Source organism: Schistocerca americana, chromosome X, assembly GCF_021461395.2.
Source record: "Schistocerca americana isolate TAMUIC-IGC-003095 chromosome X, iqSchAmer2.1, whole genome shotgun sequence".
NCBI classification, from domain to species: domain Eukaryota; kingdom Metazoa; phylum Arthropoda; class Insecta; order Orthoptera; family Acrididae; genus Schistocerca; species Schistocerca americana.
In genome coordinates, this window is record NC_060130.1 from 816699899 (window position 1) to 816713692 (window position 13794).

Here is a 13794-nt window from a genome sequence, read left to right on the forward strand (position 1 = left end):
TTGTGCTCCAGCATTAATGTAGGTAGTATATTTTCTATGTCTTGATTTGCTCAGTCTACGTTGCCTTGGCTATGGCTATAGCTGTGGCTGTGTCCAGGTTTACTGTGCACAATCTTAACATTAGGTAATAGTTCAGTTAAGCACTCATTATTTTGTTAATGAACTCTCGACTATTGTCCGACTGCAACAGTGTGGGAGCACTTAACAATATTAAGCTGTTTCGTACTACAGTGGCCTGAGAACAATGAATTTAGTGAGAAAGTATTGATAAACCATTACAAATTTATAGTCTCTATCCGATTGCGATTGGAAGTTTACGAGATCAGCTTGATATTTGGAATTTAACTCTTTGAACAGCACAGATTTCACTAATATTCCTTTCTTCTGACTTTTTGTTTTTGTAAACATGGCTCACATAAGCTAAGATAAATCCGGACATCTCTGTACGTTATATTATGGTTCTTTGACTAAGTATATTAGCATTCAGTTGCATCCACCATGGCCAGTCATTACATGATCCTTGTATAGTTCTTCATTATAAACAAAGTAGTTAAGCTTGCCTTCTTCAGTAACAGGTTGTAGTAATTTCATTATTCCTCTCAACTCTAGCGCTTCATATCTCTTCAAAAACTTGTAGTCATTGCAGTTCCTCTATCATCCAGATTTCAGTGATTTAACCTAGCTGTTAAGCGAATCGTACTTTTGTATGTCCACGAAGACACAATTAACAACTGGGATTTCCCTGTTCCACTCTTAAGATGTTCATAGAACTTCACTGATTCAATCATAGCTGCACTGCTGTCAATCATGGCTGAACTGCTGTATAACATAACAATAACCAGCTGACGACAATTACATTTCTGCCGACATTGGTACCACTCTTGGACACACTGCTAATAATCTGCTACTTTACACATACACTAGTTGGAGCCTGTGATGGTACACTTTCATTACTGGAAGTGCAGTTTTTTTCTTTTTTTTCTCAATTTATGGTAAGCTTTTGCTGATAATTTTAGTCACAGTATACATGCACTAGAAAAGGTTCCACAATAGCACCTGCACTAGTATGTCAATTTATGTTAGTATACTGTTTAAATCTTAGCATTATTGGTTCTGAGATATTATTTTTCATGTTTTCATTACACCCTTGCTCACTTAGAGGGAATATTTATTCTATTTCTATGTCTAGAGTTAATTTTTAATAATATGTTTTAGTAACTTTTAACACTGAGTGCAAGAAGGTATACCTTTGCTTTGGTTGGTTTCTTGTGACATCTATGGCTTGTCACACTCCGATTTGTTTCCAATTAGCTGATGATGATGATATATATATATATATATAATAAAATTTAAACTGGCAAACAGCAGGCCCAAAAATTGTCCGTAAGTGAATCAATTTTTTCTTGGCTCTAGGTATAACGTGTCATGTAATAGCTGAAACTGGTAGAAAGAGACCACAAGCTAAGCTTTGAGAAGAAGCAAATCAGTTTGCTAATTTGCATTGAGAGAAGCTCCTAACAGTATTGGTTGCTAATAAGGTATGTAAAATCTGCCAATAAAGCTTGCATTCTCGTACAGCCTCTTAACAGTTTTTTCCCGTTCCACTTCACTTCATACAGTAATTTCACTTAAATTCAAATTCTTGGTGGTGTCTTTCTCCTTTGTTGGCTAACAACATTCATGAAACAGTTTTCCTTCATTTTCCTTTTCAAATACTGAAGAACAACTTAAGAGCATTTCACTTACTCCTTTTTACTTTGTTGAGCTGAATCATTTTATATCTACACTTCTCATCAGAGCATAGTTTGTATTTACTTGCTGTTTCTCTTACATTACCCATTTCAACTCTATTTTCACACTACTTTGTCTGCTAATGAAGGCATAGTCAAATACTGCAACAACTGATAATCAATGCATAGAACAGGACCCTACACAATTTCCATTTCACCAAGTAAGAAACAGCAGCAAGTATTACAGTATTTATATTTTTCTAGATCAGGTATTTAAACAGTGAACAACATAGGACTTTTTTTGGGTAAATGTTCTGGGTCCAATGTTTTCATCTCTGATGTCTGATTCTTAAAGGTCTGTATGCACCCATCTATGGATGGCACAATATCCACTGGACACACAACTTTTTCCAGAATTTTGCGTGTGGAAATAAATGGAAGTCGGAGGGTGCCACATCATCTCCTCTCACACTCTCTTTTCCCCATCCAAGTAATTCTGAAGAGTTGTGTATATTTTACCCTTGTATCCCTGAAAACACAGGTCACCACCCACATAACAGTTTGATATACATTTCACCTATGTATATTAGTCCAACTCAGTGAAGATTTATCAGGAGCCTAGCCGTCCATAAATAACAGCTAAAAAACAGGCAGCAGGATTCAAATGTGCCTTGCTTCTCTTGAAGATGCTCCCAAATCTGCGATCTTCAATGAATCTGAATCTGCGATCTTCAATGAATCTGAGCTGCTCTCAGTGCAGATTAGAGAACTGATTTGCATCTCCTCAAAGCTCAACTAGTGATCTATTTCTACAAGTTTTGACTACTGACAACCCATGTTGTACCGAGGGATGAGAAAAAGTTGTTTTATTTTACAGTCAATTTTTGAGTCTAGTTTTTGGGTGATTTCATAATTTTTGTGCAAGGCACATTTTTTATCTTTTTTTTTTCATTGTTGGTGTTAAGTGGTGGCCCCACATCTTACCAGCAGTAACAATTTGACAACAGAATAAATTGGATTTGTTTTATAATAGTTAACACATTGCTTACAGATTTCGCGTTTCCTTTTGGTCGGTATTCAACAAATGCAGCATCCATTTTGCACACAACTTTCTGAGAGTTCTCCACATAAAATGTACTGAAGTCTTTCTGGCCTCGGTTCATCAACAGCTGAAGGCACCTTTGGTTGCAGTTGCTGTCTTCAGGCTGCTGCTTCAGCATGTAACGAGGCCAGCAGCCTTCACTACTTCTGCCAGTCACCAATTTGAACTGAGGACGGCCTACGAACCCACTGGTGCCGATGCGAGCCACAACTTACCCCAGGGTGCACATTGGCTTTCTTTCTGTTCCTGAACACTGTTTCCCTATGAGGTTCCATAACATGCCTAGCACTGGAGCTCCCATAACTAAAAATTCCATCTCTCTGTGTGCCTGCTTAGGTAGTGGCCACCTGTCCACTCAAAGGAGGAAAGAGCAAGGCCAAACAGCCAGCCTTGCCAGATTGGCACTCCACCTCAAGTAATGTGAACGTGTTACCATCCACCCTCCACCCTGCAGTAAGGGCAATTCCCTGCGTCGGGTCCACTGGAAGGGCCTCGGCAGCAGAGCCTGTGGGGTTGAGAGGCGACCCCTCGAGGTGTCCCACAGAACAATGGAAACATTTTAGACATTGTTGCTACAAACAGGTCTGATCTTATCGAGAGTGTCAGTATAGAAACAGGGTTTAGTGACCATGATGATACAGCGATGAAGGTTACAAAAGTTAACAAATCGATCAAAAAGTCTTTGTGAGTATGTATGCTAGAAACAGCAGATGAAACACTTCTAGTATCCCACTTAGACAATGAACAGACATCATTTAGTTTCGGTATGATTCAAGTAGCAGAATTGTAAGCAAAGTTTAAATGGATTGTAAATCATGCTCTGGAGAAGTATGTGCCAAGTAAGTGGATTGAAGTTGGAAAAAACCACAATGGTTTAATAACAAAATTTGGAAAATGCTGAGGAAGAAGATTGTTGCACTCTCGGTCTGAAAGAGAATGTGCAAATGACGATACACAAAAGTTGGTAGAGATTTGTGCACATGTGCATCTGTAAACAGATCAGTGCGTAAAGCATACAACCACCACTGTCATACCTTAGCAAAGGGCCTAGCTGAGAACCTGAGAAAATTCTGGTCCCATATAAACCTGCTAAGCAGGCCGAAGGCTTCTATCCAGTCGATCATTGGCCACACTGGTGTGACAACAGAAGATAGCAAAACGAAAGCTGAAGTTTAAAATTTTGTGTTTAAGAAATCATTCACACAGGAGGATTATGTCATTGTTTGATCATTGCACAGACTCCCACATGGAGGACACAGTAATAGGCATCCCAGATGTCGAGAAGCAACTGAAAAAGTTGAAAAGAAATAAGGCACCAGGCAGAGATGGAAACCCAATTCCATTTTACAAAGAATACACTATGGCAGGGGCCTCTTACTTAGCTTGCATTTATCACAAATCTCTCCCCCACTGCAAGGTCCTAAGCGACTGGGAAAAAGCAAAGGCAGCTCCTGTATGTAAGAAGAGCAAAAGAACAGATGCACAAAATTACGGACTCACATCCTTAACATCAGTTTGCTGCAGAATTCTGGAACATATTCTCAGTTTGAATATAATAAAGTTCCTCGAGACGGGAAAGCTACTGTTCACAAATCAACAAAGTTTTAGAAAGCAGCACACATCTGAAACTCAGCATGCCCTTTTCCCACATTGCACCCTGCAAACAAAGGATGAAGAGCAACCAGTAGAGTCCATGTCCCTCGATTACCGTCAGGTATTTGACACTGTGCCCCATTGCAGACTTAAAGGTATAAGCAAAGAGAATAGGTTCCTCAATATGAGAGTGGCTCTAAGACTTCTTAATTAACAGGACCCAGTACGCTGTCCTCGATAGCAAGTGTTCGTTAGAGACATGAGTATTGTCAAGAGTGCCACAGAAAAGTGTGATCGGACCACTACTACTCTCGACATATGTAAATGATCTGCTGGACCGAGTGAGCACAATATGTGGATATTTGCTGATGATGCTGTGGTTGTGGTGGTGGTGGTGGTGGTGGTGGTGGTGGTGAGTGACTGTAGGAGGACAAAAGGTGAGACAAAATTTCTAGTTGGTGAGATGACTAGCAGCTAGCCCTAAACGTGGGAAAATGAAGCTGACACAGATGAGTAGGGAAAACAACAAACAAATAAATATATAAATAAATCCCATAATGTTCAACTACAGAATTAGTAATATGTTATTTGACACAGTCAGTTCGATTAAAAATCTAGGCACAACATGGCAAAGCGATATGAAATGGAACGTGCATCTAAGGATTGTATTGGGGAAGGTGAATGGTAGAGTTCAGTTTATTGGGAGAATTTTAGTTAAGTCTGATTCGTCTGTAAAGGAGACCGCATATAGAACACTAGAGTGACCTTTTCTTGAGTACTGCTTGATTATTTGGGACCCCCACCACGTCAGATTGAAATAAGACAGTGAAGATATTCTGAGGTAGGCTTCTAGACTTTTTACCTGCAGGTTCAATCAACACGCAAGTATTACAGAAATGCTTTGTGACCTCAAATGGGAATGTCTGGAGGGAAGGAGACATTTTTTTAAGGAACACTATCTAAATAATTCAGATAACTGGCATTTGAAGCTGACTGCAGACCAATGCTACTAACATCTAAATACATTTCGCGTAAGGATCCCGAAGATAAGATGCAAGAAATCAGGGCTCATACGGAGGCATATAGACATTTTCCCCTTGCTCTGTTTGCAAGTGCAACAGGAAGGGAAATGACTAGTAGTGGGACAAAATAGCCTCTGCTATCCTTACGGCAAGAGGCATGTGTTGCTTACATAATTTATGTGAAAGTGATAATATCCAATAACCTAACGTTGTTCCCTGATTTTTTTATAACTGCCCCATGAAGAAAATTATTGCTACCAGTTGTTTGGCTGTAGATACTTAGTGCTGTCCGTGTGTAGCCATGGCAGGTCACTAGTGTTTTAAATTGTTATAACATGATCCATATGTACACTGCTCATTGCGCGCGTGTGGGAGGGGGACAGTCAGGGGGGCGAGGTGGGCGAGGTGAGAGGGTGAGAGGGTGAGAGGGTGAGAGGGTGAGAGGGTGAGAGGGTGAGAGGGTGAGAGGGTGAGAGGGTGAGAGGGTGAGAGGGTGAGAGGGTGAGAGGGTGAGAGGGTGAGAGGGTGAGAGGGTGAGAGGGTGAGAGGGTGAGAGGGTGAGAGGGTGAGAGGGTGAGAGGGGGAGAGGGGGAGAGGGGGAGAGGGGGAGAGGGGGAGAGGGGGAGAGGGGGAGAGGGGGAGAGGGGGAGAGGGGGAGAGGGGGAGAGGGGGAGAGGGGGAGAGGGGGAGAGGGGGAGAGGGGGAGAGGGGGAGAGGGGGAGAGGGGGAGAGGGGGAGAGGGGGAGAGGGGGAGAGGGGGAGAGGGGGAGAGGGGGAGAGGGGGAGAGGGGGAGAGGGGGAGAGGGGGAGAGGGGGAGAGGGGGAGAGGGGGAGAGGGGGAGAGGGGGAGAGCACTAATTGTGGAGCATAGGGGTATCCTGTAGGGCAAGTGTTGTGCAAGAATGATTACTTGGAAAAATTTAATGAAAGAATTACACTTGTCAGGTCCCCACAAATTAAAGTTTGCATAGTGTTTGTAAAACTTCTAACCTCCCACATTATACTCTAAGTTGTTGCCATACAATATGTAATGTTCTCTGGCACAGTGAATCATCACTGATACTGGCTAATTTCTCAGACTTACAAGTATATTACTGTTTGGTTCCACTATAGCAGATGTTTTTATACAGTTGCCGATAGTTAACTTCTAGTCACTACATAATTTTCAAACAATTTTCAGAAAATAACATTGTTAAAGATTATTAAGTACCTTTGTTTACTGTGATGCTTCAATTGGCTGAAGTATCACTTTAATAACCAGTGTTACATTGAATGACTGTATAATAACATCCTTAAATGATACTACACGGCCACTTGGAATTTTTATGAACCAACCAAAGCATTTAATGGGGCGAATGACGATCTGTTAGTCAAGTTATATTGCATAATATTGCAATACTTTACTGCTTTTGTTTTATTCAATAAAAAAGTATGCAGAAAGTTATACTAAGTAATTCACCCATGCAATGGAATGTTACCCCTCTCATCTTTGAGAGTAAATTGCAAGGAATGTTTTACAATGTTTAATAATGAGGTCTCTATTCTTCCTGGTATATATGAATGAGCTTTGTATCACCTAAAACAGTGTTTGCCTGGTTATTTTCACTGATGATACAAATGTTATGGAAACAAAGATGTGTAGAAGAGAATACTGTAACTCTCTTGTGATAAACTTAACCTTTGTAAAGAGCTTAAAATTCAAAATTCCACAGTTTATTCATTTTTCTACTGCAAGAAAGTCAATGAGTACCGTCAATCAAAATCAAAGTATAATTCTCTGAGTTTTCACCTCCTACCCCCACCACCTCCCCCTCCCCATCTTCAGAGGCAGGGAGGAGGGGGGGGGGGGGGGGAGGGAGAGTATATTATGACAGGAATGTAAGTGTGAAAAACTAGAATGTCTTGCAAAATAGAAGTGTTAACAGCTAAATCTGCTTTAACTATAATTGCCAATCTTGGGGAGGGAGAGGAGTCACTACATTTTAATTCTGTAACCTTAATAATTTAACATTGCAGTAATCAATCTATGAAAGAAAGTAATTAGATAATTAGAAATTTCTGTGTGGTTTAAATGTACACTTCTTTTTACTATCTGAACAATAAGGGATAGGAGGAACAGACTCATATAGTTCTTAAACACTGATGAAATGGGTAACACTCCACTGCAGCTTCAGAACAACAATGAAATTAATAAACATAATACTACACGGAAAAACTATATCCAGTATCCCTGAACGACTCTTGCTTAAGCTAAAAAAGGAGCAAGTACACAACTATATATAACCTGCACAAGGTAATGTCACTGCATATATTTCAAGTTTTTGTTCCCCCACCCCCCAGCTCTTCTCTTCACAAGGTGGGAGTTCTTCGAAGAAAGCAAGCAGCCAGTCAGTCCAGATCTGCCAAGGAAAATGTGAGGGGTGGAGACTAATTGAACTGTAGTGAAGGAATGAAATACGTCTACATGAAATACAAGCAATTAACATATTATGTACAGTAACGGATCAACAAAACTGACTCGAATGGGTGTCTTGATTTGACCCTAAATCAACACCATTAAGACAAGCATTCATTTCTCCCATCCGTCATTAGAGAGGTATCAGTTAAATGTCAAAAAAATGCAACAGAATATCATAGTGTCTTTGCAATTAAATGAACTGCTTTCATTAAGGTTGGTTAAGGTCTATTAATACGGGTTGCTTTTAATCTCCCCATGTCTTCTAAGACAAGAAGAATAAATTTACAAACAAAAGATCTCACACAGCAGTACCTAAAGTAACTGAAATGGAAATACCACAAAACGCAGCAGTGCAAACTAGAAACAGAATTTATTTTTCTTTCAACTGAAAACAATCATATGTACTGACTGAGAATTTTCAAAGTGTATTAAAGATATGAAATCTGTAAGATAAAAGTAAAATTGTAGTGCCTCACCTTATATTAGGGTTAATAAGATATTCAGGAGGCACATGGAAATCAATATCCTGAGGTCGGCACGGTGTTTCTGCCCACGGCCCTCCAAAGTTAGGGTACAGATTGTCAGGTGAATTCAAATTCAAACCAAGTGCTGTCAAATCTTGACCCAGGGCTAAGGAAACCAAATTAGGATCTGTTTCTGCGGCCCTAATAAATGTTAGAAGACCAACCATACCAAATTGGTCCTTGACCATACTTCCCGGAATCCTCGTCACTTTACCTAAAATAAATTACAATGCGAAATTATAAGTATACCATTTAGTAAAACATGACAACAGTAGATTACAAACTTCATTTCTGAACAATTAATTACATCAATGATAATTTAAAATGTCCAGAACAAACTTGAAATGTCCTCTTAATTCATCATCAATTATTACACAAAACAATGAATTACAAACAAGTAACAAATACTTATATGTGCCTGTAATAATCATAAAATTTGTACTCAATAACCTTTTCCTTCTTTACTGATAAAAACTTATCAAAACAGAAAACTTAGTAAATAATTCCAGTAATTAAAGTCTGGAGTCACAGCACAGCTGTAACAAATACTGACATATCAAAATCCTTCAGTATCTATATCCAATTTTTCTGGGCTTATGCTGCTTTAATACATTTTACAAGATTTTTGCAGTATTTCCTGTCATAGAAAATTTAGGGCACAATGTATTTTTTGTGTCATAGATAATAGTTTTTCAAAAGAAAACACACACACACACACACACACACACACACACACACACACACACACACACACACAACAGCCATCTTCAGCAACTCTGACCACATTCCAGTCCGAGCTGCCAGTCGCACGTGTGTGTGTGTGTGTGTGTGTGTGTGTGTGTGTGTGTGTGTGTGTGTGTGTTTGGGGGGGAGGGAGGGGGTGCTTTTCCGAAGAAGGCTTTGGCTGAAAACTGAAAATGTGCAACAGTCTTTCAGTCTTTACACTGTGCCTGTCTGCAGCTCAACATGCCACCTTTATGGTGAGTAGCAATCAATCCTTTTCCTTACATTGTTGATATACCAATTGTGCACACTAAAATAATAAAAAAACTGCAAACAAATGTATACACAGATGTAGTGATCATTAATGATACTGCTGTAGAGAGAGCTGGTTGCAGCATCTACTTCAGAATATGAAATTCAATAGGCCATCTTTGCTGTATTTTCAGTCCACAACAAGGGCAACAGGGTTTTGAGTTCAAACTGGAGGCCAACACAGATTTGATTTCACACTATGACACTATCTCCCATCTACCTCAGATATACAATATATGATGTGTCAAAGACCAAACGCAAATCCTGATGGAATCATCATACTTGGGTGTCTATCGACGACACAGTGCTTGTGGCTTTTGATGAGTCATCTCCTTTATTCCTAAATTACGAATAATTTTCAACCTGAACTTTCCATGCATTATTATACTTTGCTATGAAAGACATTCTGATTTTACACTACTTACATCAAAGTAGAAGATCTAGTATTTACATTCACATTCTCATTTCATGTACCCCTTCCTGCATCACCACCACTAAAACTGAGGAGGTTCATTCACCAATTTACAAAATTTTTTGTTTAAATGTTGTAAAATAACTACAGATCAATCTTAATAGGTCGTGTTCCACCAACTCTTTGTGATTCTCTATAATCAGGGGAACTTCTTACCTATTTATGTTACACAATTTCCATACCTGACATAAAATGGTGGAAGTCTAACTTCTGCAGTTTCGATTTAAGATCATATCTGTAATTCACACAGTTTCATTCGTAAAAGAATGACAGTCCTGCTCCAGACTATGACTGATTTACGTGGTGTTAAATGAACATGTGCTCTTTTGACAATGCATGCATCAGCCATGGGCTGCAGCAAGACTGCCACATTTATTCCCCAAATTAAGCAGTGTGCAGATATAACAAATATTGTCTCAAGTCTAAGCTACAGAAATTGGACTTTCACTACCTTGTTTTTCAGAGATGTATTACTTACAAACAAAATGTTATTTAACGCCTTGTACTCTTGCCACTTTGCCTTTACATGCCCCTATCTTAAATAGACTTTCCTCAACAATATGGTGAATTTTGGGAATACAATTCATCTCAGGAAAGGCATCTGAATACTGTGTACCCTACACAAGAAGAGTAGTACTTTAGCCTTGTTTATAGATTTTGACCGTGTACTGGACCTGCACTTTGGGATCCTGGACCTTTGTGTTATCAAAAACAAGGCTCTAACAGTAGAACCATCCGACTAGAGTGCATAAATCAGATCAAAGCCAGCACTTGAGTATTAATTTGCTCAAGAAAATACAACTGATGGCAAATTCGGCTTACCATCAGGGGATGTTTGTATTCCTCTTTTGGTCTGCGACTTCTCAGCACCAGGTGCCCTATTTCCAACAGTTGTTTCTTGTCCAATATCTGAATTCGATACAGAGAGATTCTTTTCCACTGATAAACTTCCACCGGGAGATGGTCCTTCTGTCCTCTGAGTACCAGGCAGTGCAGGGAAGTCCTCCGAGCTCATTGTAAATTCATTTGTTTCTGATGGTGGTGCCTTCACCACAGTTACTACAAGGAAAAAAAATAATATCAGACACATTCGGTACACTAGATGATAAGCAATAATGAAAATACATACTATTGAACCAAGGGTTGTGACAAATCCATTTTCTAGTCCCACTCGATATTGGTTTCCATAAATAAAAGAACTAAAAAAAAAATAAATAAATAAAAATAAATTTAATTCATGTAACTGAACCACTCACTTGGTACAGCCTAACAATTACGAAAACACAGTTGCAAATAAAGAAGTTATGTTTGAACTTAGATAGCATTAGGAAAGTAAATAATGTATGCACCTGTGCAGCTAACACAAATATCATTAACATGGAGTGTGACAGTCTTCATAAGCAACACAACTATTGGTTGATTGGTATATTTGAGGGGAGGGGACCGAACCAAGAGGTCATCAGCCCCATCAGATCAGGGAAGGACATTAGCCGTGCCCTTTCACGGGAACCATCCCAGCATTTGCCTGAAGTGATTTAGGGAAATTGCGGAAAACCTAAGTCAGGATGACCGGATGAAGGTTTGAGCAGTTGTCCACCTGAATGCGAGTCCAGTGTGCTAACCACTGTGCGACCAAACGCGGTAGTAATTTGTGATGATTTAAATAAGTGTGCGTCAGCTACACTAGGTGTGAATGCCATTCTACTTGCAAAGTTGTTCTCAATGTGATACGGTTCTGAGGAGGAGGACTGCAAGCACCAAAATGCCTACCAAGAGCACCCAAAAATATGCTCTACAAGACTGGAGCTGGAGATCAAGTTTACCACTTTATTCACTGAACGTTTTTCTGTAGAAGATAATTCTCCATGAATGAAGTCTGTGAGATCATTCAGGTGTTACCTTGTAGAACCATAAGATCATCAATACAAATAAATAATCTCATCTCAACAGAATAGTGAAATCTTACTGTCACACTTTAAGAGGTCATTGTATTCAAATAAATATGTTTACATCCCATTACAGACACTACCTGACCCAACAGCATCACTTTCATGAATTGCATGATGTATAATGGCTTCTGGCTTTTTCACCAAATCAAACCATATCTGTCGTCACTTTGCAAGCTAAACCAGTACATGTCTCTAAAGAGAATGGTCCTCCATTGGAATGCATTCCAGTATACACGTTGGCAACCTGTCAGTAAGAGTTACCCTTTATGGCGCAGTAAATGCAAGGATGATCGCTCTGCAAAGATATCATGTTTATGATGCCATCTGCACATAATACTTGACAGTGTAAGTTGCTCATTGGATATAGCAAGGGCAGATGTAGTTCGAGGGCAGATGTAGTTGGAGTGATGTTCGAATCCCATCCCTCTAAGTGCATGGCACCTAATACCAGTCACCAGTTTGTGTAGTAACCCTTGGCCATCCCCTGGTGAACTTAATGCATGTCAAATCTGTAGTCAGAAACTGTTTCCACAGTTTGTGAACTGAAGAATGCAGTCACCAGCTGATCACCTCTGCCGAAGTTTAAAGTGCCTCCAATTTGCTAATTGCCCTCCATTGCAATTTAGTCTCGAACTTTCAGAATTAATAACACGCACAAGGTAATGACTATAGCTGTAACTAGGCTGGTAACGTCAAGATTTTTAATACCTGCACTCTGATTGCACACTGGAAATGATAATTTACATTTAATAGCCAGAAATTTAGCTAACACAAAATGAAAAGAATTATTATCAGTAAAAATAAAACTTGGAAACAATTCCGCTTATTACCAACAAATTATGGAAAATGGCATTCATTTCACAATACCTTGGTTTTTCAACAGTCTACTTGCAGATGCTCTTCCCATGTCGATGTCCTGGCTCTGAGAGGTGAGGCCTGGAATGTGCTCAGAGTGACAATTTTTGGATGGATTTATTGTCGATCTGACTGGTCGTGCCCCTGAAACAGAATAGTTGGAAACTTTGCTGCATATATGTTATCTTTGTGTACATTTTATCTTTGGTTTTAGAAAAAAAGTTGAAAAATGCATAAAACTAAAGGAAGATAATATTTTCTGGTGCAGATTATCAGATAGTCAACTGCACAATCAGACAGCATACTAATGATGCCATTAACAAAAAAGTCCTTTAATACAAAAAAAATGGTGAACTTCCAGGACTGTAGGGTGGGTGGTCTAAAAATTCCCAGCCAAAACTGTCCAATAAATCGCGGGTATGACCTGCAGTGTGAGGTCTTGCATTGTTATGGAGAAGGAAAATTACCTTTGTCAGTATGCTGCATCTTTTGTTGCCAATCAATCTACGTAGCTTTCTGAGAATTCCGCAGTATGCTTCCGCAGTGATAGTGGTTCCTCGTTGCAAGAAGTCAACCAACAAAACACCATGCCTATCCCCGAACACCGACGTCATGATTTTGCGGTGGGACAGAGTGTTTGGTCTTCACCTTTACAGGCAAGTGTATGTGTCTCCATTCCATGCGCTGTTGCTTCGATTTGGACGTGATATGCAAAACCCATGTTTCATCTCCAGTTATAATCCGACTCAAGAAGCTGTCACCTTCTTCATGGTAACAAGTCAAGAACTTGATCGCACACTGAAATCTTTGATATTTGTGGTCCTCTGTTAGGAGTTTCAGGACCCAATGGGAGCATAGTTTCCTAAACTTTAGGTGTTCAGAAACAATGCTGTAAAGCACTGATTTCGACATGTCAGGAAATCTGTTTGCGAGACCTTTTATTGCAAAGCGCCTGTTCTCACGAATCCTTGCTTCAACTGAAGCCACCGAATCGTCTGTAATCAAACAAGGGCGACCGGAGCAGTCCTCATCATGGACAATGTCACGGCCACCT

At 39.7% G+C, this 13794-nt stretch overlaps 1 protein-coding gene across 3 annotated transcripts in view; it reads right to left on the bottom strand.

Annotated features, from left to right (window-relative positions):
- LOC124555178 (CCR4-NOT transcription complex subunit 2) overlaps positions 1 to 13794 on the bottom strand; it is a 102148-nt gene that overhangs the window by 8467 nt on the left and 79887 nt on the right. For all 3 annotated transcript variants that reach the window (XM_047129007.1, XM_047129008.1, XM_047129006.1), the window contains exons 4-6: positions 12753 to 12884; positions 10759 to 10995; positions 8382 to 8643 (exon numbers count right to left, since the gene is read on the bottom strand). In XM_047129007.1, the coding sequence (XP_046984963.1) occupies positions 8382 to 8643; positions 10759 to 10995; positions 12753 to 12884 (631 nt within the window). The remainder of the gene's footprint in view (positions 1 to 8381; positions 8644 to 10758; positions 10996 to 12752; positions 12885 to 13794) is intronic.